The following is a 25,044-nucleotide window of genomic DNA, read 5'->3' as shown; positions in this document are numbered from 1 at the left end:
AGAATTTATTTTTTACCAGGAATGAGTTGTAAGCACGGAAATCTCTCCCGATGCCTAAAATTCTTCCTCTTTCCTCCCTTTCAGGCTGTTGTCTATTTAATTTATTGAGAAAAATGTTTCTACTTCTTTGCGATAAACTGTTGCACATTGTGACGGTAATCGTGGCTTGTTCCAAGCCTGCAAATGGTGCATCTCTGGAGTAGTTGCTGATTTCCCAGAGTGAGCAGAGTTGAGCTGCCTGCTTTTGGTGGAAGAGCTGAGGACTCACACTGGTGGCCTCCAGGTGCCAGAAGAGAGGGAAGAGGATTACACTGGTGCAACTGAGGCACTCCTGCAGGGATAAATTCCAGTTAAACACTCTAACGGGGTGTACAAAGAGGTGACATGGAGCAGGAATAAAACACACAGTTTGGTGTAGACAGTTGGCGTTGCGATCTGCTGATAAAGGGTCTTTAGTCCCAGTTTGCCAGTTAGCTCAGTCATGTTTCCTGCTGAGTTCAGGTTTTTTTCCCCCCTTTAAATCATGAGTTTCACAGAACTTCCCTCTCCCTGCTCTGCGTTTAAACAAAACCAGTCTTCTTGTCCTTTTTGGGCGAAACGGAGACAGATTAGAGTAATCTCACATGACTTGACCAGTGGGCAGCACAGCCCAGTGATGCTGGGCAATATTCTAAAGAACTCACCCATAAACAGCAATTAGCTTTTAATTGTGGCAGTGCCGCCGGCCCGAGGCTGCAGGAACAGCACCGGGTGCTCTTTGTCGCTGGAGCGGCACCCGGGGGGACTCTCGGCCATGAAAGGGGAGCGGGGGTGACTGAGAGGAATAAGATGCTCATTTCAGCCCCACCCCCTTACTGCGCTCAAAAGCTCTTACTTTCAGAGCAAAGCACTATTGAAGCGTCGGGACAATGGAGCCCAAATCCTGCTGGGGGAAGGGAGATGCTGGCAATTGCATCTTTTGTTGCTTTTCCTTATTTTCCTTGCCGATGGCCTCCCCCATCCCACCCCTCCAAGAAATCCACATAGATGCTCGCTAGATGATAATGCAATCACTTTCTTGGGACCTTGCTAATAGGATTATAATTATTACTGGAGATGAACTGGAGTGAATAGAATATTTACCACTTCATCTTAAATTATTGTAAATCCCTCCAAAGCAGCCCTTTGATATGTAAAGTGCTGCTCCTCTGCCCCCAGTGAAGATAATTATTTAGTGGAAGTTCAGAGCTTTTAAGTATGAGTAAGGGGAGTAGAAAGAGGCTTCCATGTTTACATAAAGAGGAGGGCCTGTGTAATGAACTGGGGACATTGATTAATATCTTGCCTGGCTCCAGCAAAGGAGGAGGGAAAGTTCTTGCTTAGCAGTTGTAACATCTTGCGCTGTTATTTGGGGAAGAGGTGAAAAAATAGTTGGAAATTTGGCCCTTCATAACCCAAAGAAAGCTCCACATCCCTGCAGCTTGTGTTCAGTTGGTGCATGATCTACCCAGTGACAGTAGCAACATTTTAGGTTTGTTCTGTATGGCTGGAGGAATTTCTATTTGAGGAATGACCAAGTAGCCTGGGAGTCCTCAGCCTGGCAAAGAGCTTTCCTAGGGGAAGGTATGGTAGACTTGCCAGACTTGGAGCTAGGCTGGAAATGGAGGGAGGGATGGACTGGTGTGATGGTGCAAGGACTGGGGCTATGGTGTAGGGGCAGGGACTGGTGAAAATGGGCAAAGCAAGGAGCCTGGATGGGCTGTGCATGCCGAGGTTCAGGAGGAATCATAGAACGGCCTGGGTTGGAAGAGACCTTGAATATCCTCTCATGTCATCCCCCTGCAGGGATACCATCCACTAGACCAGATTTCTCAGGGCCCCATCCAACCTGGCCTTGAACACTTACAGGAATGGAGCAGCCACCTAGACACAGGGTTGGAAGAGAGATCAACTGAGGATTATTAGGTGTATGGAGTGCATCAGGCAAAAGAGAGCCTTTGGAGCTGAATTTGGATGGAGGCTGGGAAAGCAGTAGGGGAACAGTGTGCTGCTTGCCCCATTCTTTCTCTGCCCTTTCCCTTCTCTGGCCAGGGCTGGAGATCCCCAGGAGAGGAGAGGGCCACAAGGAGAGGACTGCACCCTGTGAGCACATCCATGTGAGCATCTGCAAGGAGGATGCACTTCTCCCAAGTTTCCAAGGTGGTCTCAGCTCCTTGAACCCTTCCTCCCAGAGGCTGCCCTGCATGGAGCATCAGCTCAGGTGGGAAGGGGGATCGCTCCAATCAGCCACCTCCAAGACAACTTTTATGCCTTTGCATCCTTTGCTAAGGAATGGGCGTGTGCCAGGAGTGATGGTGACATCACCCATCAGCCTCCCAGGAGTCTTTGTGGAACCGGGCTTCTTTATTGTGCTTCCTGGTGAAAGCATAAGCCTGTCCTGTGCAGACAAGACTCCCACCAAGTGTTTCTGCTGATCAAAGTTATTGCTCCCCTGTAGGTTGCAGCTATGTGGTACACCATATATGGCACTTCAATACAGAAGGCAGAAGCCCTGTGAGGGATAGCACATAATATATTTGTTATGAGACTGCTTCTAATTAACCCATTTAATCTCATGTGGTAGGGGAGGCATTTGGGTGAGAGATGGGTTTTGGCTGGCACGGGGTGGGAGGCTGCCTTTGCAGCAGAGGTTGGTGGAGCTCATTACACCCATTGCTGTTCTCGGAGGCACAAACCCTCCAGGTTTTGTGCATGGATCAGGCCCTGATTTATCCAGGTTGATGCTTGGATGCTTCTGCAAACTGTCTGCTCAGCTCTGTGGCTGGGTTAGCTCCCCATTTCCCAGCGTAGAGAGGGTCAAACCTCTGTGGTGGCTCCTAGGTCTGATTTCAATGCAGTGACTTTTGAACAGGTGGATAAAGTCTTTTATTAAAAAAAAAAAAAAATCCTAAACCCTGGTATTTGCAGCAGCATATTGCCCCCTCCTTGAGGCACTGCTTGCTTTGATTTGCCAGGGATGTTTGGTGCATCCCAGCTGTGCCACATGGAGTGGGGACGAAAGGGCCATCTGCCCATGCCCTGCATCTCCCCGAACCTTTGATGGGGGTTTTTATCCGCATCAAAGGAGCTTAGAACAGACCCCACAGCCAGACCAGAGCCTGTTCCTGTGGGGTACATGGTGATGCCGCCTGTGGCCACCGGCTCTTTGGTCCCATTGAAGTCCCAGAGCACCTTCATGATGGGGACTTTTCACACACCATTACCATCCTCTCCCTCCTTTAATCCCCAAAACTCCCCAAGAAGTGAAGGGCACCTAACAGATTAGGGGGCAGGGAGCAAGGAGAGTGAGAAAAACATTAATTTTGGGCAGACATTTTTTTTTCCTCCTTTCCCTCCTCCTTCATCTACTCCTTCCTCACCCCCAAAGTTCATTAATTCCCATCATCTGGTTTGTGTAATCGTCGTGGCGAGTGTTTGACGGAGCTGGATAGGGTTACATCCATTTCAAAAAGGCCGAGGCTGGTTCCCAGCCATTCCCTTTTATTGTTGTATAATTTGCCAACCCAAACAACAGACGCCTGCTCGAGAGAAAGGCACACGTGTTGCTCTTACCACTGGTCATAAAAAGAGGAGAGACTGCCTGCTACTGTGCAGGTCTGTGGTGCAACAGCAGCTGAAGTCAAGGAAAATTTTGGTAAGATGATGTATCAAATAATAAAAGCAGCAAGCACTCACAGCCCCAAAGAGGAATTTGCGATTGTTTCTTTTCTCTCTGTTTCTTCCTCTTCCTCCATTTCCCTCATTCCCCCATCCCATTGCTGCCACCAGAAAGCAGAGTCAAAGCCAAGAAGGTAATTTTGAAGCCAGTTGACCTGCATGCAGGTGGCAAGGTTAGTGATGCAATTAAAACGCTTTATTACTTTAACAGTCTTTCCCGGAGCTGGTCAGGTTCTTGCTTTTAAGGAGTATTGCTGGGATTCGATGGTTTTGTGATCAGCCATGTAGGGAAAAGGGCCTGGTAGGGTTGGGATGGGACCAGTGTGGTGGCCTCAGGAGCTGAGCTGGTGATGCTTTGGGGTTTTGATTACCAGAGCATCTCTGAGCTCTTGCTCATGGTCAGGTGCCACTATGGGGCTACAACTGTGTGGTTTTAATCCAGCCCTTACCTGTGGTTTTAATCCAGCTCTGACCTGTACATTTCTCCTGCTTTCTGACAGCAACCTGCTGCCTCAGAAACTGGGTACAACTGGGTATCGTCCTGGCAGAGGGGGTGAGCTGTAAGGCAAAGTTGCCACCAATGGAGGCACCACCCACATCATTCCCTGGGTGTCTCTTTTTCAAGATATTAGAATTAGCTCACTTGGCCTAAATTTATTTATTGAGATGGGGAGGAGAGAAAAGGCAGAGAAGCAGCAGGAATTAGAGTGAGAATTGGCTGTTGCAGTAAAGCAAGCCCTCCTTAAAAATGTTTGACTTAAAGTGACAGATGGACAGATAGACTGTGGTGTGAAATGAACCCTTTGGCTTTGGTGGGATCCTGACTGAAGCAAAGCTGAACAGGACCATGCTGGGATGGGAACAGGATACCAAACTGCCCCTGGGATGGGGACAAGAGAGAGGGAGATGCAGCAGGCTGGAAAGCATTGACTTCTGAGGGGATGCAGCTTTAATCTGCCTCATCTTCTGCACTTGGTTCCTCAGAGCTGTTCCAAGTGGGCACCACTGGGCCTGTTTGTTTTCCAACCTGTAAATTAAAAATGCAACAAAAATCATAAATTCATCACGTGCATTGAATTGTACCATGTTCTGAGTTGTTCTGGCTCTACTTTAGCTTGGTGTCATCTTGGGTTTTCAAACCCCCTGTCATTACTCCGGAGGCTAAAAAATCTGTTTTCACCTAGAATGGGAGAAGAACTTTGGTGTTTACCTTTTGTATTTCTATTCACCTTCTCACCATAACTTTTCAGTCTAATTTATGCAGTTTCTTGGACAGCCTTTTGGGAGGATTTGGGGGCCGTTTCCCCAGAAAAAAATCAGATTGTCAAAATTTGGTTTTCTGAAAAGGAGTCGCTTTTTGTCTTCTTTAAACATCAGTGAGGAATAGGGTAGAAACTGGCCAGAAATAGGTTAGTTGCTCAGTGTGTGCAGTGCGGGGCTGCAAAGCAAATTGTTCTGGATTACAGACCTGAATTTGGCATGGATGTGGCTGATGTCCAGAATAGTTTGACTTGTTTTTTCTCCCATTTCCCATATTTTCCTTGCTTCTAGGGAATGGCTGGGGGGAGGAAAGTCTAGAAATTCTGCACTGAAGGTGGTTCTTGCTGTATTTGCTGGCAGAGCTGCTGTGGGGACTGCTGTGAGTGCTCCCCAGCCTCCATCTCATAGCTGCATCCAGGTGCTGTGGTGTTTTAACCTGACCATAACAGCACTTCTCTTGCTTTTTCAACACCCTGTACACAGCTGTCCATCTCCTCCGAGAGAGTTTTTTCACCTTTGCTGAGGTAAACTGAGGAATCACAGAGGATTGAGGAAGAAGTGGGTTGGTGTGGAACAGAGCGGTTTGAGACTGGAAGGTGCCATTGCTGCAGCTGCATCACAGGACAACCCGATTTTAAGATTTACTTGAGGGACTCATTACTTGAATTTGTTGGAGCAGGGGGACCATCTCCCAGATTGATGCTGGGTGGCTCCAGGTGCTGGATAGGAATATATCCAGCACAAAACCTTCCTCGGAAAGGAAAGCTCACTTGCCCAGCTCTGGGGCAGCCGGATACCTGAGTGTGCTGGGTCTTGGCTGGGCAGGCTGACAGTGACCCCTGCCACGGGCAGACGGTTGTGTCTGAAGCCCCTCAGGCTTAGCCCTGCCGTGGGCTCCGGCAGAGTGGGAGAGTTTATCCCAGCAGGTGTTTGCCATGGCAGGAGGTGCGTGGGGGGACCAACAGACGTCCCCGGGGATAAAACCAGCCACCACTGCTGTGCTCTGCCCTGCACTGGTCTGTCCTACCTGTGGCAAATAATGCAGCAACAGGTTGTGGGGGTCCCCTTGCCCCCCTGACTGCTCGCCTGTTCCTCCTTGAGAAGTAGCAGCAGATTAGCCTGGAGCCCCTCTGTGCAGACAAAAGCTGCCACAAAGGGCATTAGGCTTCAGGATTGGATTACCATGTGGCCACCTGTCATCCCCACTTTGTAAATTTATCTCACTCTGGGTCCGGTTTTCACATTGGAGAAGTTTGCACTTAAAAAACCCCCATAAAATGCCCTGCCCAGTGCCTCTCCAAGCAGCAGCCTGGCTGAGTTCATTTTAGTATCCCTTCTTATTCCAGGCTTCAGAGCTGTGTGGGGCTGGGGATTAGGGCTGTTTGAATGAAGAGAGCCTTTATTACATTAGTTTAAGTGGTTAATAGGTAAAGTAGGCCAATCCATCTTTAGACTAAGCCTATCACTTCACCTATGAAGGGTGCAGACTTCACCAAGGAAATGTTCATTAAAGGAAAAGCTTTTCCTCTGTCCCTCTTGACATGTTAATAGCTCAGGGTTAGGGGCTTGCTCTTCGCCTGTGCAAAATTCATAGCTGTGCTCACACAGCAGCTCCCTCCCCTTGCTGGGACCCCGTTGCTGGCAGCTCTGCCCTAGTCAGCAGCGCTGAGCCCCTCCAGTGCTTTGCTGGCTGGGCTGGGTGGGGAATAAAGGATGCTGGGAGTCTGCTGGTGTTCCTCATCCTCACTTCCTTCTTCCATGCTCAAGAAGCAGGTGCCTCATCCCTTCCCAAGCAGGGATGTGGCGAGGAAGTTCAGATGGCAGGTAGAGGCAGTGCTTTGGTGCTGGGACTCTCTGCTGTGGGATGTTCTCAAGGCCAGAAGTATTTGTGGGTTTGAAAGGATTAGACAGTTCATAGTCGCTATGAAGTGGGATGATTTGGATGCAGATGCTGTCTCCAGAGGTCTTTGAACTCCAGGTTGCCAGAAGGCAGGAGGATAACAAGGCAGGAGGGATGGCTTGCCAAGCTTTTCATGCTATATTTTCTACTACAGTTTCCGCTATGGCCGTCAGTGGTGTCTCCATCCAGCCCTGGGGCTCAGCTGAGCTCCCTGTTTCCCACAGCCTGATTCCCTCTGTCATCTCCCTTTGCTCTCCCCTATGGACAGCAGTGGTAGCTGCACCTCTGCCTTTCTCACCTTGTGCCAGACAGTGCTGGCAGGAGCTGCCCATGTCTCCACGGTGCCTGTGAATCCTCCATGGAAACAGAGGCTCCCCAGTGGCCACAAGCTGTTCTGGGGTGATCTGTATCCACCCCTGAGCTGAAAACGGGTTTCTGCTGGACCCCACTCCTTTCTCCCAAGGGGCTGCATCCTGCCAGGGCATCATGGTCTCTCACCATCACAGCTCCTCTTTCCCCTCCCAAAGCAGCAGCTGTAGTTTAGCATAGCCCTTGCTGTCTTGGAGCCCCAGGAGCAGATATATTTGGCTCTGGATCTGGTCCTCCTTCCACCAAAACGTATGTCCAGTGTGTTGTATTGGAGCTGCAGTACTCTGCTGGGCCAAATTGCCCTTCTCCCGCTGTGGCTTGAATGGGAATAAATTCTTCTTGCTGACTTTTCCACCACTGTGAGTTCAGACTAGCCAGTGTACCCGTTCCTTCTGTCCCTGAGGCTCTGCTGTCTCTGGCTGCCAGCATGATGGATGGTGCCTCTGTGGGAGATTATGGAAACCATGGGAAAGCTCCTCACAACTGACATGCTGATGCAATAAAATTTTGCTTTCCTGGATGTGGTGTTGTCAGAGGCTCAAACCACATCCATGGGCCACAATATTTTGCTTCACTTGCAGCTGTCTTCCTTTCATGCAGCCACTTCACAAACAAAGCAGAGTCTGAGATAATCTTGAGGGTCTTAGTTTTGGGCTATGCCTGGCACCTATGGGGGTACAATGAAGGGAGAACAGGAGCAAGGGCCTGAGGGCTGTTTTTGTTGGATCCAGGTCTTGTACATGGGTTGAAGGTTCTGTTTCTACCTCTGCTCACCTCAGCCTGTGTTGGCCAACCTGAGGGCAGTAGGTGTGTCAATGTGCCTTGTTCTGCTTTGCTTGCTGTGATGGGTCACCAGCAAAATGTTCTTAAATTGCCAAGAATTCAGGCCCTCTCCAAAAATAACAATCTGGGAGGTTTAGACCCGCCCAGAACTGAGTGCTTTCAGCCACAAATGCAGTTCAGGAGATAAACTGCTCTGAAAAGGGACTGACACCAGGCCAGTGGCTGCCTCTTGGGTAAAGAGTTGCTCCCTGCTTTCTTCCACTTATAGTGTGCTCCTCTGTATTTGCTGAAATGCTAATTAGGAACCTGTGTTTCCCAACTGGATCAACTGCCTTGGCACTCCATCCCCAGCAATTTCCTCCTGTTTCACAGCCCAGCCCTACCCAATGCCTTTCTTGTGCAAGGAGGGGAAAAATAAACCTTGCATCATTCCCAGAAGACTGATAAATACTGACTGTAGTAGTCCTGGAGGACAAACCAGTCCCAAAATGCAGGGCCCCATATAACCAGCAATCCAATGAACATGACCTAAAGCTGAAGGACTTCAGTGCAGTGCGGGCAACCTGAGAGTGTTTTGGGAAGCTTTCGCCTCTTTAGGCAGGTCCCAAGCCATTAAGGACTTCATGGGTGGAAAACGACCTCTTAAATCAAGCTGAAAAGCAGTTGGTGGCCAGTGCAGGATGTAGAACTTGGGTTTAATGCAGCCATAAAAGGGGACACCACTTAATGAGCAAATGTCAAAATCCACATCAGCCCACGATAAATTTAAGAGTTGCTCTGAGTGTTATTGACTGGCCCTATTCTGTGACAGCATTGTGGGGTTTCAGAGTTGGCCAGAAAGGTGAAGGATTAGTCAGAGTTTTATTCTGGTTGCTGTTCTTGGCACACACTGGCTCCTGCCTTCCAGAAGCTCTCACATCCCAGGTATCTGGTAGACCAGCGTGATTTTTATCTGCATGTGAAACTCCACTTGTGTGGACTTGAAATCCCAGCCTTCAGGGTTGCCATCATGCCTGGGCATGACTGGAGGTTTTCATAAGCTGATAGCCTCTTCCTCCGCAGTCCAGCTTGTCCATCACCACTTCTCCCAGAGTCCCATGCAGGGACAGGGACTGTCTCCCATCTTGGGACTATGGAGAAGGGGCTTTATGGGCAGCCTCCAGGCAGAGCTCACCTGTGGGATGGAGGAGCAGCCCCTGCGTGCCCCTTGCCTGTAAACGCATTGCACAAAGGTAATGCTGGAAGCTGATGAAGTAAAATACCAGGTACAGTGTGAGCTCACCAGTATTTGCATAAATAGCTACTGACCAAATTTCGTAGACATGGGATGATTTTTGATGCAAACAGACCTCTCATTCTTGGGTCCCCTGTTACTTGCCCTCAGAACACATTGGTCAGTTTTCTTCCCTTGAGTTCTTAATCAGGGCAACCATTGGCTTTAGCACAAATTATCAGTGGCTGTTTCAGTTGCAAGAGCCCTGGTGATCTTTGCTGTGGAAGCATAAAAGTAATGAGGGAGGAGATGGCTGTTGGGAACAGCCTCCCTGCAGTGTTGTATGGCTGAGGGAAGCACAGCTTCAGGCTTGCAGGTCACACACTGGCTGCTTACTTCTCTGTGCTGGGTGGATGCTTTGAAAACTTAATCAAGTTTTATAGCTTTAATTTCGTGCCTGACTCCCCTTTTGCCTTTTCTTTTCAACTGTCTCACAACCCAGAGCAAATGAGTCCATTTGGGCTATAAAGGGAAAGAACTGGCAAACAGTCTAAAATATTTTAGCTTGCCTAGTGAATGACAGGAGAAAATGACTCTTCCTGCTTCATGCCACTTCCATCATTTCTGCAAGCTCCCTCATGCTTTCCTATGTGATTAATTAGAAATAGCCAGGGAATAAGGTGGTGTTGCTGAAAGCTTTAAGTTTTAAAAGTACTTTGTGAAGGTATGTCCTGCCCATGGTTGTGTTCTCCATGGTTGCATTCCACATCCTGACCTGCTGTAACCTGTGGGGCGGTGCTGGGATCCTCATTGTCTCCTGGACTGGGATGTGCTGAAGATGCCACTGGCAGCTCTTGATGCTCTGTCTAGTTCATGTGAGGGAACAAAGTGATAGGGAATAGTAAAGCAGGGGCTGAAACTGGGTGCAAGAGGACACCTGTGAGTGAAGTCCTGCTGTTGGCAAGCCAGGGAAAAATTGCACCCTCTTGCCTGAACTGGGAAAAGATTTGCATTTGGGATGCTGAGGGAAAGTGAGGTAGATGTGCTCCAGTGAGCTGCTGCTTTTCTGCTATACCATCCTCTCATTCCCATGGGGAAATGAGCTCTAGATTGGGGCTGAGGTCTCAGTGGTGTTGACATGAGCCAGGACAGCCACCCGGTGCAGCTCAGGATCCATCCTGACCAGTCTGGAGCTGGTGTGGTACATGTAGACACGGTCCAAGCACACAGTGTAGCCCAGCTAATCCATTCGTGGATAACTGGGAGATTACTCAGATGGATTTCGAATATAGTTGCCTTTAATAATAATCCCCCCCCTAATCCCTAAATCAGTGGGAAATGGATTTTTCTGTATGAACCAAATGGCCTGTGAAGGCATTTTAGGGAGAAGAATTCTTGTGTATCTATGTGTGAACATACATGTAAATGCATATGGATATTTTTGTTCCTCTTCCTTGCTCTTCTGACCCATGTCTGTGTGTTTTGCTGGCAGGGACCTGATGCCCAAGACACTGGAGGGGCAGATCACCATGGAGAAGACCCCCAGCTACTTCGTCACCAAGGAGGCCCCAGCCCGCATCTCCTCCATGTCCAAGGGCACAAAGCTCATCGTGGTGGTGCGGGACCCCGTGACCAGAGCCATCTCGGACTACACCCAGACGCTCTCCAAGAAGCCCGACATCCCCACCTTTGAGAGCCTGACCTTCAAAAACAGGACTACGGGCCTGATCGACACCTCGTGGAGCGCCATCCAGATTGGCATCTATGCCAAGCACCTGGAGAACTGGCTCCTCTACTTCCCCATCGGGCAGATCCTCTTTGTCAGTGGGGAGAGGCTGATCAGTGACCCCGCGGGGGAGCTGGGCAGGGTCCAGGACTTTCTGGGCCTCAAGAGGATCATCACTGACAAACACTTCTACTTCAACAAAACCAAGGGGTTCCCGTGCCTGAAGAAGGCGGAAGGCAGCAGCAAACCCCACTGCCTGGGGAAGACGAAAGGCAGGACCCACCCTGACATTGACCAGGAGGTGGTGCAGAGGCTGCGGGACTTCTACCGACCCTTCAACATGAAGTTCTACCAGATGACAGGGCAGGACTTTGGCTGGGACTGAGCCTGGCACGGGAAAGTCCCCTGTAATTACTTGCCCAGCACGGTTTGCTTATATAAAGAGAGATATATGTATGTAAAATGTACAGAAATCTATTTTATAATAATTTATTTTTAATTCCTAAGCAATTAATTCACTAAGCTGCCTAACCACACTGGCTAGAACGGTAGCCTGTAACCTGTTTAACATTCCACGGTATTTTAATTCTAATATGTCTCTCCTTTCCTTGTTTTTTTTCCCTTCTGCTTTCTCTTTGTTTTGGTTTGTAACAGACAGTGCTTCCACTTTTCCTAAACAAAATTTGTATTTAAGAATCAAACGAAGCAAGGGAGGGAGGGAAAGCACAAGTTTATTTTTGTTACGGGTATCTGGCCTTTATAAACACTTGCTTTCCCTATTCCAGTGTCCCAGTCTCTGCTCCAGTGTTGTGCTCCCTCAACCCACAGTTTTCTGGTTAGTTCCATGGCCCAGGGGGGGTTTCTCTGTGGTGGGTGGGAGGAAGGCTGGGCATCCCTGTACCCCACATACCTCTGCTGAGCAGCAGCATGTTTTCCCAGTGGCTGTAAGCGTGGGAACCCCAAGCCATAGGTCTCCTGCTCAGGACTGCCGGGAGGGCAACGTGCTCTTTTTCCAGCAGAGAAGCTGCAGAGCCTGTTGCATGGGCAGAGCTCTCGTCAGTACAGTTTTCCTTCCTGCTTTTTGTCCAGGAGGTTCTTTCCCATGATCCCTCTATGCATTTAAAATCTTTACTGCAGGACAAATGTGAAATGCTGTGTCTGTGTGTGACACGTGTGGTGCTGGTCAGAGTGACCTGCAGGAAGTGTCGCTCCAGGAATACTCATGCACGCCAGGCACTGCTGGGAGATGGCAGTGCCTGCAGCACGTGGAGCACCCTTCATGTACCAAAGACACCAGCAGAAAACCTCAAGTGTCTCCCTGGCATCATGCCCAGGAGCATGTCCCAGGACATGGCACAGGCAGTGTTACCTCCAGCCCCAGGGCTACCGCAGCACCTCCCAGTACTGGAGGTACTGAGACTGGGGAACATCACCCTTAGCCCTGTTAATTCCCATCACTCTTTGGTCCAACACCCTATCTGTGGTCTCTCCCAAGGAGCATCATTTGCTTAGAGCCAAGAAGAGGTGCTGCTTTACCAACAAGGGTGAATATGTAGGAAGGCAGGGGGGAATCTGGGCACGCTGGGGTTGGGGTATTTGTGGCAGTCTAGGGGTGCCCTGGCTGAGCACAGGGGTGGCAGCCAGGCAGGACAGGAGGCTCCAAGCATGTAACCATTAACCTGAATGAAATCCTTCTCCTTGGGTGGAACCAGTGGCTGTGGGACTCCAGGACAGGTTGGGTGGGCTGTCCTGAGAGCTCTGCCAGTGTTTTGTGAGCTGAAGAGGTCCTGATAAACACCATGTGTGTCCGATGCCTTATCGTTGCTGTCAGAGGTTCTGCCAGCTTGACTGGAACACTTTTGGAGCAAGGTAGCGGCAGAAGTGATTTTCTCATTGAATTTTTAACAGAAACAGAGCTATGATGTCTTTGGGCAGCAAAACTCCTCACACCTCACCTGCAGCACTGAAATGATGCACTGCACTGAGCATCTCCTGGTGTTGCACTTCCATAAGCAGTGTGAGTGAAACTGGAAACAACAAAAGCACCAATGGGCAGAACATCTAATTTCGTATGCGTTGCCTATAGAAATCTGTGCCCTGCACCTCTCCACAGTTACCCGTAGCTCCTCCTTGGAGCTGCCCACTGCTGAGCTGTGTCCAGCTGTGGTGGGGCCCATTCAGTGGTGTTTCCCAAATGTTTGTTTTACTTTTGCAGCCTCCTCACTCTTGCTTGCCTCTTCCGTCTCTCTGCTGTGGCTGTTGGGTGATGAAAATGTTCCTCAGGGCCTGGGCTTCTCTGTCTGGGTCTCGATCTAGTCCTGCTCCGGCAGACAGAGCAAAGAGCAGACTCGGCTCTGGGTCTGTTGCAGGGATCTGCAGGTGCCAGGGAGCTGCCCTTAAGAGCTGTTTAAACCTGAGCTCTTTTGTCTTGGCTCAGCAGTGTCACGTCTCCAAAGGGATTTAGGGACTTGCACTGCCATATGTGGGTTCACATTTGGGGTGCAGTGCATGTGGGTGACCTCAAGGAAAGGGAGATTTTAAGCTTAACATCATCAGGCTGAGCTGCCTACAAAACTGCTGTGAGCAGGATGCAAATCCCTCCTTGGGGTTTGCCTCCAAACACATCTTCCCACAAACAGAGAAGTTCTCCTTCTTACCCTGAGCCATTTCTAGTGAAGAAATGACAATTTGGGCCAATACAGTCTGACTTCAGGGGGCACAGGTGGGATGCTGGACCTGCTGGGCTGTGCAGGCTGATAACCCCTGCTTTTCCCCAGTCCTGTAAAATCCAGCTGCAGGCCTGAGCGGCTGGGTGAATCTATGCACTTTTGAGGGGTTTGGCTTCAACTCCAGCCAGGTCCCTGGCTCTGTTCCCTGCTGCCAGGACAGGTGATGAATGCAGGAGTGTGTCTGCTTTATCCCAGACCCTGCCAGTCTTGGGTGGCTGAGGGAAAGGAGCTGCAGGCACTGAGAAGAAAATACTTCCGTGGAAAAACAAGTGATTTATGGTTCTCAAAACCTTGGTCTTCCTTCTAGCAGCTTATGCAATGCATAGAAAGAAGCTTGACCCCTCCACTTGGCCTTTGGGTGAGCCCCCAGCCGTGGCCATGCCACTTCCCAGGGCGTTTCACTGGTGGAGCCTCCAGGCCCTGTGTGTCGGCTTGGGCTCCTTTCCAGGCGCTTCCCTCTGGAGCAAGTGCCGGCTGCTCAGTGCTGCAAGAGTTTTGCATCCCTTACGTCTTCCTTCTTGCTTTCTTGGAAACAAGTTTTTAATATCCCAATGCCTTCCTCGGCTGTACAGCAGAGTGTGGGCTTAATTTGTATAATCAAGTCCTGCTGCAAAAAGCTCTTGTGGAGCAAACTTGTTGGAGAGTGGAAATACAGAGAGTGAATAATAACTCTTCTAACCATAAGCAAATTGTTAGTCCTGACTCGATATCCTTCAGGATGAAATCTGCATTAGACTTTTAATGTAAAAAAGCCTTACCTAACAAATATGACAATGAAGGTGAATCATCTATGGTGTTCATCTGGTTGCTTATATTGGAATCAGTGCATTTTTTTTTTAAATACCCCTTAAAAAAAAAAAAAAGTTAAGCTTGGAAGTGTGATTAGAAGTTTGGTTGGTTGATTTTTTTTCCACATTGTAACATTAATTTATGGCTGAGTTTCATTCAGTCCTGTATCCAGAAGTGTAGTACAGGTATTAGTGATGTGTTGTCTGTAACATGGTTCTATAGTGTAGTAGCCAATTTGTAAAAAAAAAGAACAAAATGGAAAGCAAAACAAACAAACAAAAAAAGCCACAAAAAGGAAAATCTAAAAAAAATGTATATGGAGTATTTTGTGGTATGTACAACACAAATTAATTTTACACAGAGAAAGATGTTTCTAAGAAAATGAAATTCTGAAAATTCATACTATTTGTATGAACAAATAAAACTCTATTTTACTAAGTGACAGGCACAGCTGTGTTCATTTGGGGGGGTTGGAGGTGCTGTCCCCTGTACTGGCACGTCCATCCCAGGGCTGTCCGTGCAGCTGTGCTGGCCTGGTGGCAAAGCCCAGGAGCCTGTGCTGAGGCCAGCGGGACATGATCCTGAACATGGGCTCCCATCCAGCACTCAGCTGTTCTGGAGCCAGAGGCTTTGCTGGGGGTGGATGTGTCCAAGTTTTGCTCAGGCAGTTGTGTGGGGGCTGATCTGTCGTGCTGGACACACCTTCATCCAATGCCATGTCGGGGAAGAGATCTGAGAGATTACCCTTGGCCCTGCTGCAAAAACTGGATGGGCTCAGGGATGCTGCAGGACAAACTCAGTCCTTTACAGCTGCAGTGGGGAACCTCTCCAGTGCCAAGTTACTTTTCCAAAGCTTTGCTCTTACTGTAGTGATGCTGATCCAGCCTCTGGGGGCAGTGGTTGCTGTTGCTCCCTACACACTCAGCATTTTTTTACATAAAACTTCATTATCATTAAATTCAGAAGAGTCCCAGGCCAGTGCTATACAAAGCAGCACCTGAAGAATGATACAGATTTATGTTATGTACCAAATGCTGTTAAAAATCAATTTAAATAATTTCATTTTCTTTGCAAGCCTTGCATCTGGTGCAGAGTAATTGATGGGACTCTTTCAGATTGTCCATTTTTCAGAGGCCTTCTAGAGAAGGAGTCAAAACAGAGCACAAGATTTAATTTAGCAATTTAGGAAGAATTCAACCAGGAAACCTCCAGCTGGTCAGGACTGTAATTAGCTGCTCCCAAACTCTGGCAAAGCTTAAACTCCATAGGTGTCTCATTTTTAAAATATGTAGATTTTGCTTTAACATTCCCATGTAACTTTCAAGCAGTACAGCTGGATGACCTCAGCTTGATGGAGTTGAGCTGCTCCTTACCTCATTCTCACATCCCCTTGATTTCGTTCCAAACCAGGTGTGAATGCCCCAGCAGATGTCAGTCCTGGAGGCAGCCTGGATCTGAGCTCACCCTGATTTTGCAGCAGCTCGTGGACCCCTGTCCCTCATTTCTGTATTTTATATGAGCTGCTCAGTTCTGGGTTGGAAAGAGTGTGGGTGCTTTTCCTTCTCAGAGGGGTTGGTGCTGCAGAGGAAAGGGAAGGTGAGTCCTTGTGGGGTTCAGCATCTGCCCTGTCCTCTGTATCTCCCTGAAAACTATTCCCAGTTGTATCTGGGCTTGTGGATATTGGGAATTCATTCCCCGGTTTGGTTTGGGGGCCATTCTCAGGTGCTGTTTTGGCAAGAGCACTTAGAAGACAAGGATAAGAATGTCTGTGGTTCATGGGGCTCTGAATACAGAGAAGGGATTACTTGGAAGAAGATGGGCTAAAGGGTCTCCTTATAGATCTGGGAACATCAGCTGAAGGAGGAAGCTCCTGAAGAAGGCAAACGGATTGATAAAGAGGTAGGTGAGGCTGTTGAAAGGTTGCTGCTAAAGATGGTGATAGCCAAGGTGGGTTTACTTTTTCTCTTGGTTGATACAAGAAAGGTGAGAAATAATTTCTTTAACATAGAAATCAAACAGATCTCCAGGTTGTGCAAGTGACCGTGGCATTTCTAGGGGAGATGCTTAGGCTGATGGCAGCATCCCAGAGAAGAAGCATCACCTTGCAGGGATGAGAATACACAGAGCAGGTCGGAATTCACCTGAAAGGGTACAGGCTGCTGCCAGGAACATCTCTGTCTGGCACTCAAAGGCTGTGGAGACCTCCCTGAGGAAGGTGAGAAAAGGTTGAAACAAGAAACGATAATCTGGAGAGTCTGTAAGCACTAGGGAAAGGTCTGGGGAAGATCTGTGAAGGCAAGAAGTGCTGGTAAAGCTTGGAGTTGAGTCCATGCTAACAAAGGCAGTGAAAAAGTTGGTAGATTTCATAGGTAGAACCACATTTATTGAGCTTCAGGCCAAAATGATTCATTTAAAAGCACCTTGAAGCTTGAGAAGGTTTTCACTGGGGCCTGTTTTCAGGAAAGTCTTTATTATATATGTGTATTTTCCTTCTGCCTGGTGTTCAGATGGCTGTGAGTTTGTGCTGCTGGCAGTCCCAGATCCCCAACTACCATTGTATTGCAGTTTTTGTTATTTTTTTCTCCCCTTCAAAAATGTTACCTAGCCACTAGATCTGCCTGTAAATTGCTTTATTTGAAGCTAAACTGTTATCCTCCAGTTTCTCTCTGTGGTTAAGAATCATGGTGTTAAAACTTTCCTAATGCATATATTTAGAAAGGTAATTTGTTATAAATCATTCAAACATTTCTATTCAAGGCAATTGTTCAGCACCTTGTTAAATAGCTTCTTTATTAGAGAGAGGAATTCCTGTGTTAAATGTTAGTGCTGGTACCTTCAGCTAGGATAAAACCTTATGGCCATTGCAAGTCCTCTGACTTTCCTCTAAATCAGGATTTCCTCCCTTTACAGATTAAAATTGATTTCATTAAAACACCTGATTGTTGCAGGTTCCTACAGCCTAATTCACTGGGAGAGCAGGTGGTCCCAAACACGCAGTAAGTTGGCTGGTCTCACTGTCTCTGAGCTCTTCTCACCAAGCTGTTTATTCTCTTTTCCTCCTGCTGCTTTCCCTTATCTTCCAGAGACCATGATTCCATCCTGCAGGACTTTTAGATCTCAACTTCTGCCTCTGCAATTTACTCTTTCCCCCTGAGAAGGGGCTTACAAATAGGATTGCAAGAATCAGCCACTCTCACCAGAACAATTTGCTTAAGAACTGGAGAGCATCGTCCTCCAGGAATATTATTTACAACTATTTATAAAGTCAGCTCTAATTGTGAGGTTTAATTCATGCTCATTAAGTCCTCTGAGATGCTTGATGAGCAGCACTGCAGCAGTGCTAAGGGTTCCTGGCTATTTGAGCTGCTCACAGCAGTGAAGGCATCACCATTTTTCTTGCCTTGATCTTTTCCCCATCCCACCAGGGACTGAATAGGGAGAACATTGGTACCAGCTGTGCTCAGGAACAATCCGGATATTGGGCTCTTGCCAGAAATTACAGCCCATGTGCTGGTAGCCACCAAAACCCTGAAAAAAAGGGATGAAGTTTTAAAATAATATGCTCCAGAAATGGCTTGGCAGAGAAGGTACAGCTGGCTGCTTTGACACTGAGGTTATTTAGCTGGGAATTCATGTGTCAAAACCTTAAAAGCTTCACCAAAGAAAATTAAAGAAAGTGCCATGATTCCAGCTAATTAAATAATGTCAGCCAAATATAATTTATTTCTCACTATCACTCATGTCTACAACAGAATTATCTCATTTTTGATTTCTAATGACTTATTCTCTCTCATTAATCTGGTCATGAATTATTTTTATAAACTTTCTGGCATTGAAGCAAAGAATTTTTTTCCTTTTTAATAAGGAGAGAATCCCTAGATAATTCTGCATCACCCTTGAGAGGGAGCAGGGAGTGTAGCTTAGGTTTCATGGCACAAGCCCAGCCTCCCTTCCCAGAAACTCTGGTAGGCTCTACCCCAGGTCTTACCCAGGACTTCAGCTTAGCCTTGCTCCCTGAGAAATTCCTTCCAGTACCACACTGCATATTCAGGCTCTGGTTTAGGCTTTTATTCTATCAAAAAAGGGGCTTTTCCCTGCAGTTTTCATGGAAGCTTTTTCAAGTGCTTTTCGCAGAGCATCACTGGCTTTTTTGTTTCTCCCAGGATCCCTGGCTCTTCTCATAGATACAGGCTGTTTCTGAGGTTTAAAATTCGGTTCCTTCACTTGGGTCATCCATGGTTCTGTCCCAGGCATGTGTGTCCTGGTTATTGGAAGTGTTCATGTTTCTGCTTTCCTGCTTTGGTTTGTGTGTTGTTTTTTTATCTCAAGTTCAGCTTGTTTCCAAGTCCCCCGAGCAAGTCCCGAGGATGCTCCCAAACAGGACTGGATCAGATGTGTTGTTTTTATCCAGTACCCCACCTCTGATCCCAGATAGCTCCAAGGGCAAGGAACTGGAGATGAACCTTTGTTTTCTGCTGCTCATGGGTGAATCTGTAATGCGGAGGTCTGTGCTCTGCTGGGTTTCTCTAGCAGTGTACCCCTTGAGCATAACCCAAAGACACCAGCAAATACCCTTAGTGTGAAAGGGCCAGTCCCGGCTACAGAGCAAAGTAACTCAGGTGATTTAGAAAGGCAAGAAAGTGTTGGATGCTTTACATGTATTGGCCTGACCTCCAAAAAAATCTCTTTGTTTCTAAGCGCTTCAGAAGCAGAGCCTGCTACCCTCAGGCAGCAAGAGCTCTGCATCCCGTGGGAGGAGCTGCCACTTCCAGCCAGCCTCGGCTGGTGCAAGGTAACCTGGTTAGCAGGTGACCCGGGCAGACAGCAAGAGTTGCTCCAGCACCTCCCTGGGGAAAGCAGGAGAGAGCACAGCCAGGAATGCCAGGCAGGCAGAGTCTCAGCTGGCAGAGATCCACTGCTTTCAAAGGGCGAGCTGGGAGGAGGCTGCAGGCAGTGAACAGATGGCTGGAGGGTGGTGTGGAGAGTGGGAAAGGGAGCACTGCACAGGGACAAATATTGATCTTCTGTGTCCTTTGCGTGGGCTGGGGCTGGTTAGAGGTACCTTATATGTAAGGGTACTTCTGTAACTCAGCAGGTCATGTCCACCTTAACAATAAATGTGTAATTTAAGTTGGATATGGCTGACTGGCCACAGCTTGTGGAACTCACACCAGGAGTGAACTTTGGATAGGAGGAGTCACCTACAGTTCAGCATTTCCCTGGTGCTTCACCAACATCTTTCAAGGGCTATGTGATTACAGCTGGCTTGGATTTACCATTGTCTTCTTCTCTGACATGATTTAACCCCAGCCAGGATCTCATCCTCACTCACTTACTGTCCCCTGGTGGGATGAGGGACAGAATCGAGAGAGTAAGTCTGAGAAAACTTGTGGCTTGAGAAAAAGACAGTTCAATATGTAAAGCAAAAGCCATGTTAGGAAGCAGATCAAAACCAGTCACGCATTCCCCGCTTCCCAAGGCAGTCAGGTACTCAGCCATCCCCAGGACAGCAGGGCTCCATCAGATGTAATGGTGACTTGAGAAAACAAACACCATTCCTCCAAATGTCCTTCGTTTTTACTTGTTCCCCAGCTCTATATGCTGAGCATGATGCAATATCGTCTGGAATATCCCTTGAATCAACTGTCCTGGCTGTGTCTCCTCCCAGCTCTTTGTGCCCCCTCAGCCTCCTAAGTGTGAGATGGGGTGGACAGCAGAAAAGCCCCTGACTTTATTCCAGCCCTGCTCAGCAGTAGGGGAAACATCCCTGGGTTATCAACACTGTTTCCAGCACAAATCCAAATCACAGCCCTGTACCAGCTACTATAAAGAAAATTAACTCTATCCCCGCCCAGACCAGCACACTTTTTCACCTGTGCCCTCCTGGATGACCAGACAGGCTCCAGTGCTGAATTTCTAAAGCTGAGCTCACGGAGGAACAAGGGGAAAGTGAGCGGGTAAATCAAATTCATGTGGTTGCAGCCCACATGGCTGGAGGACTCTGGTTGCACCATGATCTGTCACTGCTGAGAACAGGGAGAGGCTCTGGCAAACCTGCCCTCAGTCCAGGATCCCACATCTCAGTGGGCAAAGGACAGACCATGCTGTCTACACCCTGCTGCAGGAGATGCAGAGCTGCTCTACTCTATGTCCCACTCTCCCCTCCTCCTAAGCCAAAACAAAACTTGAAAATCAAAAAGCCGAACAAGGAAAATGCCTCTAAAATCCAAAGGAGTTTCTGATTCATTTCTCCTCCCCAGATTTTCATTATTTCCTATGGAAAATCTATTTCACCCACAAAAACCTGCTCTGCAGAAACTTCCATGTAGTTAAAAACTAAGAAAACATCTTTTTGGAAAATGGAATATCACTAACACTTGTGCTAATTCTGGCACAGCAGAAGGCAGCCAGATGGGGCAGTGGGAACTGGGAGGTGAGGACCTTGACTGCTGGATGTGTCTGCAGCAGGAGGGAGGTGAAAGCCCCATGTCTCAGCTGATACCTGAGCAAACCTGCAGCTGAATTCTATCAGGCAGATAGGGAGATGTGCTGGAGCCACTGGGCTGTACTGGTATCCAAATCCACCTGAAATGCTGTTCAGTCATGGGCTAAAACAGGATTGACTGCAGAACTGTCAGACAGGCCTTGGCTTTCTTTGATGATGAGAATCATGGAAAGAGTAAACTTCAGGCCAAGTACTAATACAGCTCTTCCAGGGTGAAGCTCCAAAGCACAAATCTCCTGGGGACCATCAGCACCAAGAAAGCACAGAGATGGCACCCCTGCTGAAGTGCAGTGTGGAATTTAGCAGACACCTACCCAAAACCTGGGGTCACAGTCCTGTGGGCAAGGTGGAATGGCTTCAAAGTGAAGGGGGGCAGGTATACACTAAGCATTAGGAAGAGATTCTTCCCTGTGAGAGTGGTGAGGCCAGCTGTGGCTGCCCCGTCCCTGGAAGTGTCCAAGGTCAGGTTGGACGGGGTTTGGAGCACAACCTGGTCTGGTGGAAGGTGTCTCTGCCCATGGCAGGGAGTTTGGAACTAGATGATCCTTGAGGTCCCTTCCAATCCAAACCATTCCATGATTCTACATGTTGCATCTCCATCTGCAGCATGGGCTGTGGTCTGCTCAGATGATCCTCAGACATGGGCATAGAACATTACTGTATTAAGTTTTTCTCAAGTCTTTGTATCAAATTCCAATGTGGAGAGCGAAATCCTCATTTTGGTATAAATCAGCCCCATTTCACATGCTGCAGCTGACGTTGTCCAAGTAATTTCAGTGGTTCTTGCGGGGCTTACAGCATCTGGTGGGATCCGCTTTTATGGAGCTTCTAAGCTCAAAACACAGCAGCAAACGCCTGCACAGCCAGTCCTCAGCTCCATCCTGAGTAGCCCTGTGGTACTGATGGAGTCTGGCTACCTTGACAAGGCCACAGATGTATGAAGTGATAGAGTTATACAAGAAATCCAGCTTGCTGTCAGTCCTCGAGGAATTCATATGCCATGTGTCAGGCTGGCATTATTCATCCCTGGAGGGGAAACAGTGCTGGGATCTCATTACATTACTCTGTGTATACTTGCTTTATGCCTCTTTGTTTGAGAGCATGTTTGGCAACTCAGTTGCTCAAGTATTGTGCAGGAAAATAGTGTTTATGTATCAGCAGAGAAAAACTGTGTGCAGACGGTCAGGGGTGCAATTCCAACGGGACAACATTGTGAGGGATGTGGGGGTGAGGAGTCCTGTGCAGGACATCTTGGAGTAAGCAGGTCAGGATGCTGGGATTTGGGGCACAAAGACTGGAATACCTGTAAAACGGGAGTCTATGAAACATTTGTTGAGTGTCTGCATTGCCATTTGTGGCAGAGCCCACACTGCCCGTGAAAGGGATCAACCCTTGTGCTTGTGTGTAGCTCTTTAAAGATGACGCTGAAGGGCTGTGTTTGGGTCCGCACAGACCAAACCATGGGGTCATTGCAATTGCAGAAGGTCACCTCCAGGAGTCCTGGCTGTCTCAGGGACTCCACTTTCCACCCTCTCAAGGAAGGATAATAGTGGGAAACTTTGATCTTCCGGGTGTTTCTTGGCATTTTGCAGACACTCCAAAAGATTTGTAATGAGGCACTTTTCTTATTCTGTAAATCCTATTTTCAATGGCAACTTGGTCCCTTGGCACTCACTTTCCTATGGAATACTGATGGGGACTAGTTTTCTATGGCCTCTAGCTTCAAAATACAGAAGAAATTTGCTTACACTGTTGGTTAGAAGCCTATTTATGTTCTGGGCCTCAGGACCAACCATTTCTGAAAATGTTACCTCAAAACACTTCAGCCCAAGGTGTTCGGGTGGTTTTGCTGGCTCTTCAGAGGTTCACAACCCATTTAGGAGGTTATCTAGAAAGTTAAAACAAAATTCTGTGTTTTGGGAGGCTTCATTTATGCTCCTGGATTGTTTTGATGGAGTGTTTTTGGCAAGGTGCTTACCCTGCCAGACCACCTTTGTGTTGTTTCCATCCGGAGAGCAGAGGTCCCAAATCAGCCTTACCATATCCTGACAGAATCGTTAGTTCTGAAGCAGCACTTAGATACTACAGATGGATCCATGCGTATCTTTTTTGCAGTCCACTGCCTTCACTCTCCCATTTTAAAGTTTAAATAATGATGTAACCTGGGAATAAACAGTAAATTCAGGAACAGCTTATAATTTAGAAAAGATTGACTAATTCTTGGCAAGGGCAAGTTGGCATAGCTGTGTTGACTTCAAGGGAGCAGAATTGATTGATGTTAACAATGTGGCTGGCCCTGTTTCTCCAGATGTTCTGGTGAATGCCTGCAGATAATGAATCCTGTCTGGAAATCTGCAGAAATTTATGAATATTTGTGGGATAAAGATGTTGTTACATGGATTACTGTGACCTCTCCAGGCATGGCTCAGTGCAGGGCAAGAAGCAGCCCTGCTCTGCTTGCTGAGGCATAAATGCTGCCAGAGAGACCCTAATTCAGTTGTGGAGGACAAAGCTGTTGCAATCACTGCTGAGGATGGATTTATCAAGTGAGTGATCGTAGCTTGCTCTGCGTGTGTGTGTGTGTGTGACATAAACATCTCTTATTTTCATTTGTAAAATTTCTCCTTGGCTCACCTCAGGGCAGATACTTCTGAGAGCTCAATTACAGGCAGTTGTAGTTGCTTGACAACACTTCTGGCAGAGTGCAGGGCTGTGTCTCTGTCAGAGAGCAGGTCTCTGTTTATTAATGTACTGACATCAAGCAGTGCCCAAGTCACCTGGGAAGCTGCTGAGCTTCTCACAGGGATGGAAAGAGATGAAGCCTGGAGTGTGAGGTCCTTGTGGCTGTTGCAGGAATTTCCAATAGGTCTTTGGTCACTTTGAATCCCATTGGGATGGAAGGGCATCATCCCTGTGGAATGGTCAGTCCTTGTCTCCAAAAGCATTGCCATTCAGACAGGAGAAATTTCATCCCTGCACCACAAGTGCAAAGGGATTTACCCAAAGATGTGCAGGGAGCCTGTGGCACTGCTTGCAATCAAAGGTGGATTCCTGGCTCTCAGCCTGCAGTTCTTTAAAGCATTTCAGCAGATACAAATCCCATCTGAGGATTGGACTTCTGCTCTCCGGAGGGATTAGAGAGTGGAAACTGTCCCTATGTGTCAGAGCAACCAACTGGCACAGTCCCTATGGAGCTTGAGGGGATGGCCCCTGCTGTCCTTCACCAGTGTCTCCCCACCTGGAGGGGTCTAAGGTGAGGAAGGGTCTCTGGAGGTTTACAGCACCCAAATGATGCCTTCTGAAATTGTAATTGAAGAAATCTTGTTTGTGAAATCTTCAGCATAAGGGTGGCAAGGCTGGGTTAGAAACAGGGGGTTTCTGCTGCAAAACATCCGATTTGTCTTGTGGCTGTCTCTGCTTGGAGTAGCCTTGTGCAGTGACAGGAAAACTGAAAGCAGCTAATCTGTTTGTAAACTTCTCTTGATCCTGGAGACTGGGCTCACACGGAACACTGCCTTGGAGTGTGTCATTGGGCTGGAGAAGACCCTGAGCTGCTCATCCAATAAACTTTTGAAGTGTTTCCTACCAGAGGATAAAAAATTCTCCATCACAGCATCACAGAATATCCCAAGCTGGAAGGGACTCACAAGTATCAACAGGTCCAACCTCTGACTCTGCACAGAAATCCCAACAATCCCATCCTGTGCATCCCTGGCAGCGGTGTCCAAATGCTCCTGGAGCTCTGACAGCCTTGGGGCTGTGCCCATTCCCTGGGGAGCCTGGGCACTGCCTCTGAGGGAGGCCACCCTCTGAGGGGAGAACCCTTTTCTAATATCCAACCTAAACCTTCCATGACACAGCTCCTGCCATTCCCTGGGATCCTGTCCCTGATCACAGAGAGCAGAGATCAGAGCTGTCCCTCTGCTGTCCCTCGGGAGGGAGTTGTGGCTTCTCTGAGGTCTCCCCTCAGCCTTTTCCTCTCCAGCATGAACAAACTCAGCACAAAACAGGAGAGAGAAAATAAAAAGCGTCACTGAGACAATATTCCTCTTCAATGATCTGCAGAGGTTTTGT

The 25,044-nt window shown here is 48.0% G+C and overlaps 1 protein-coding gene across 1 annotated transcript in view; it reads left to right on the top strand.

Moving 5' to 3' along the window:
• HS3ST3B1 (heparan sulfate-glucosamine 3-sulfotransferase 3B1) overlaps positions 1-14,907 on the top strand; it is a 30,289-nt gene extending 15,382 nt beyond the window's left edge. The window contains exon 2 of the mRNA XM_048323987.1: positions 10,714-14,907. Coding sequence (XP_048179944.1) covers positions 10,714-11,332 — 619 coding nt within the window. The 3' untranslated portion in view covers positions 11,333-14,907. The remainder of the gene's footprint in view (positions 1-10,713) is intronic.
• Positions 14,908-25,044: the final 10,137 nt, after the last annotated feature.

This window comes from Corvus hawaiiensis, chromosome 19, assembly GCF_020740725.1.
Source record: "Corvus hawaiiensis isolate bCorHaw1 chromosome 19, bCorHaw1.pri.cur, whole genome shotgun sequence".
Lineage (NCBI taxonomy): Eukaryota > Metazoa > Chordata > Aves > Passeriformes > Corvidae > Corvus > Corvus hawaiiensis.
This window is presented reverse-complemented; position numbering and strand designations above follow the sequence as displayed.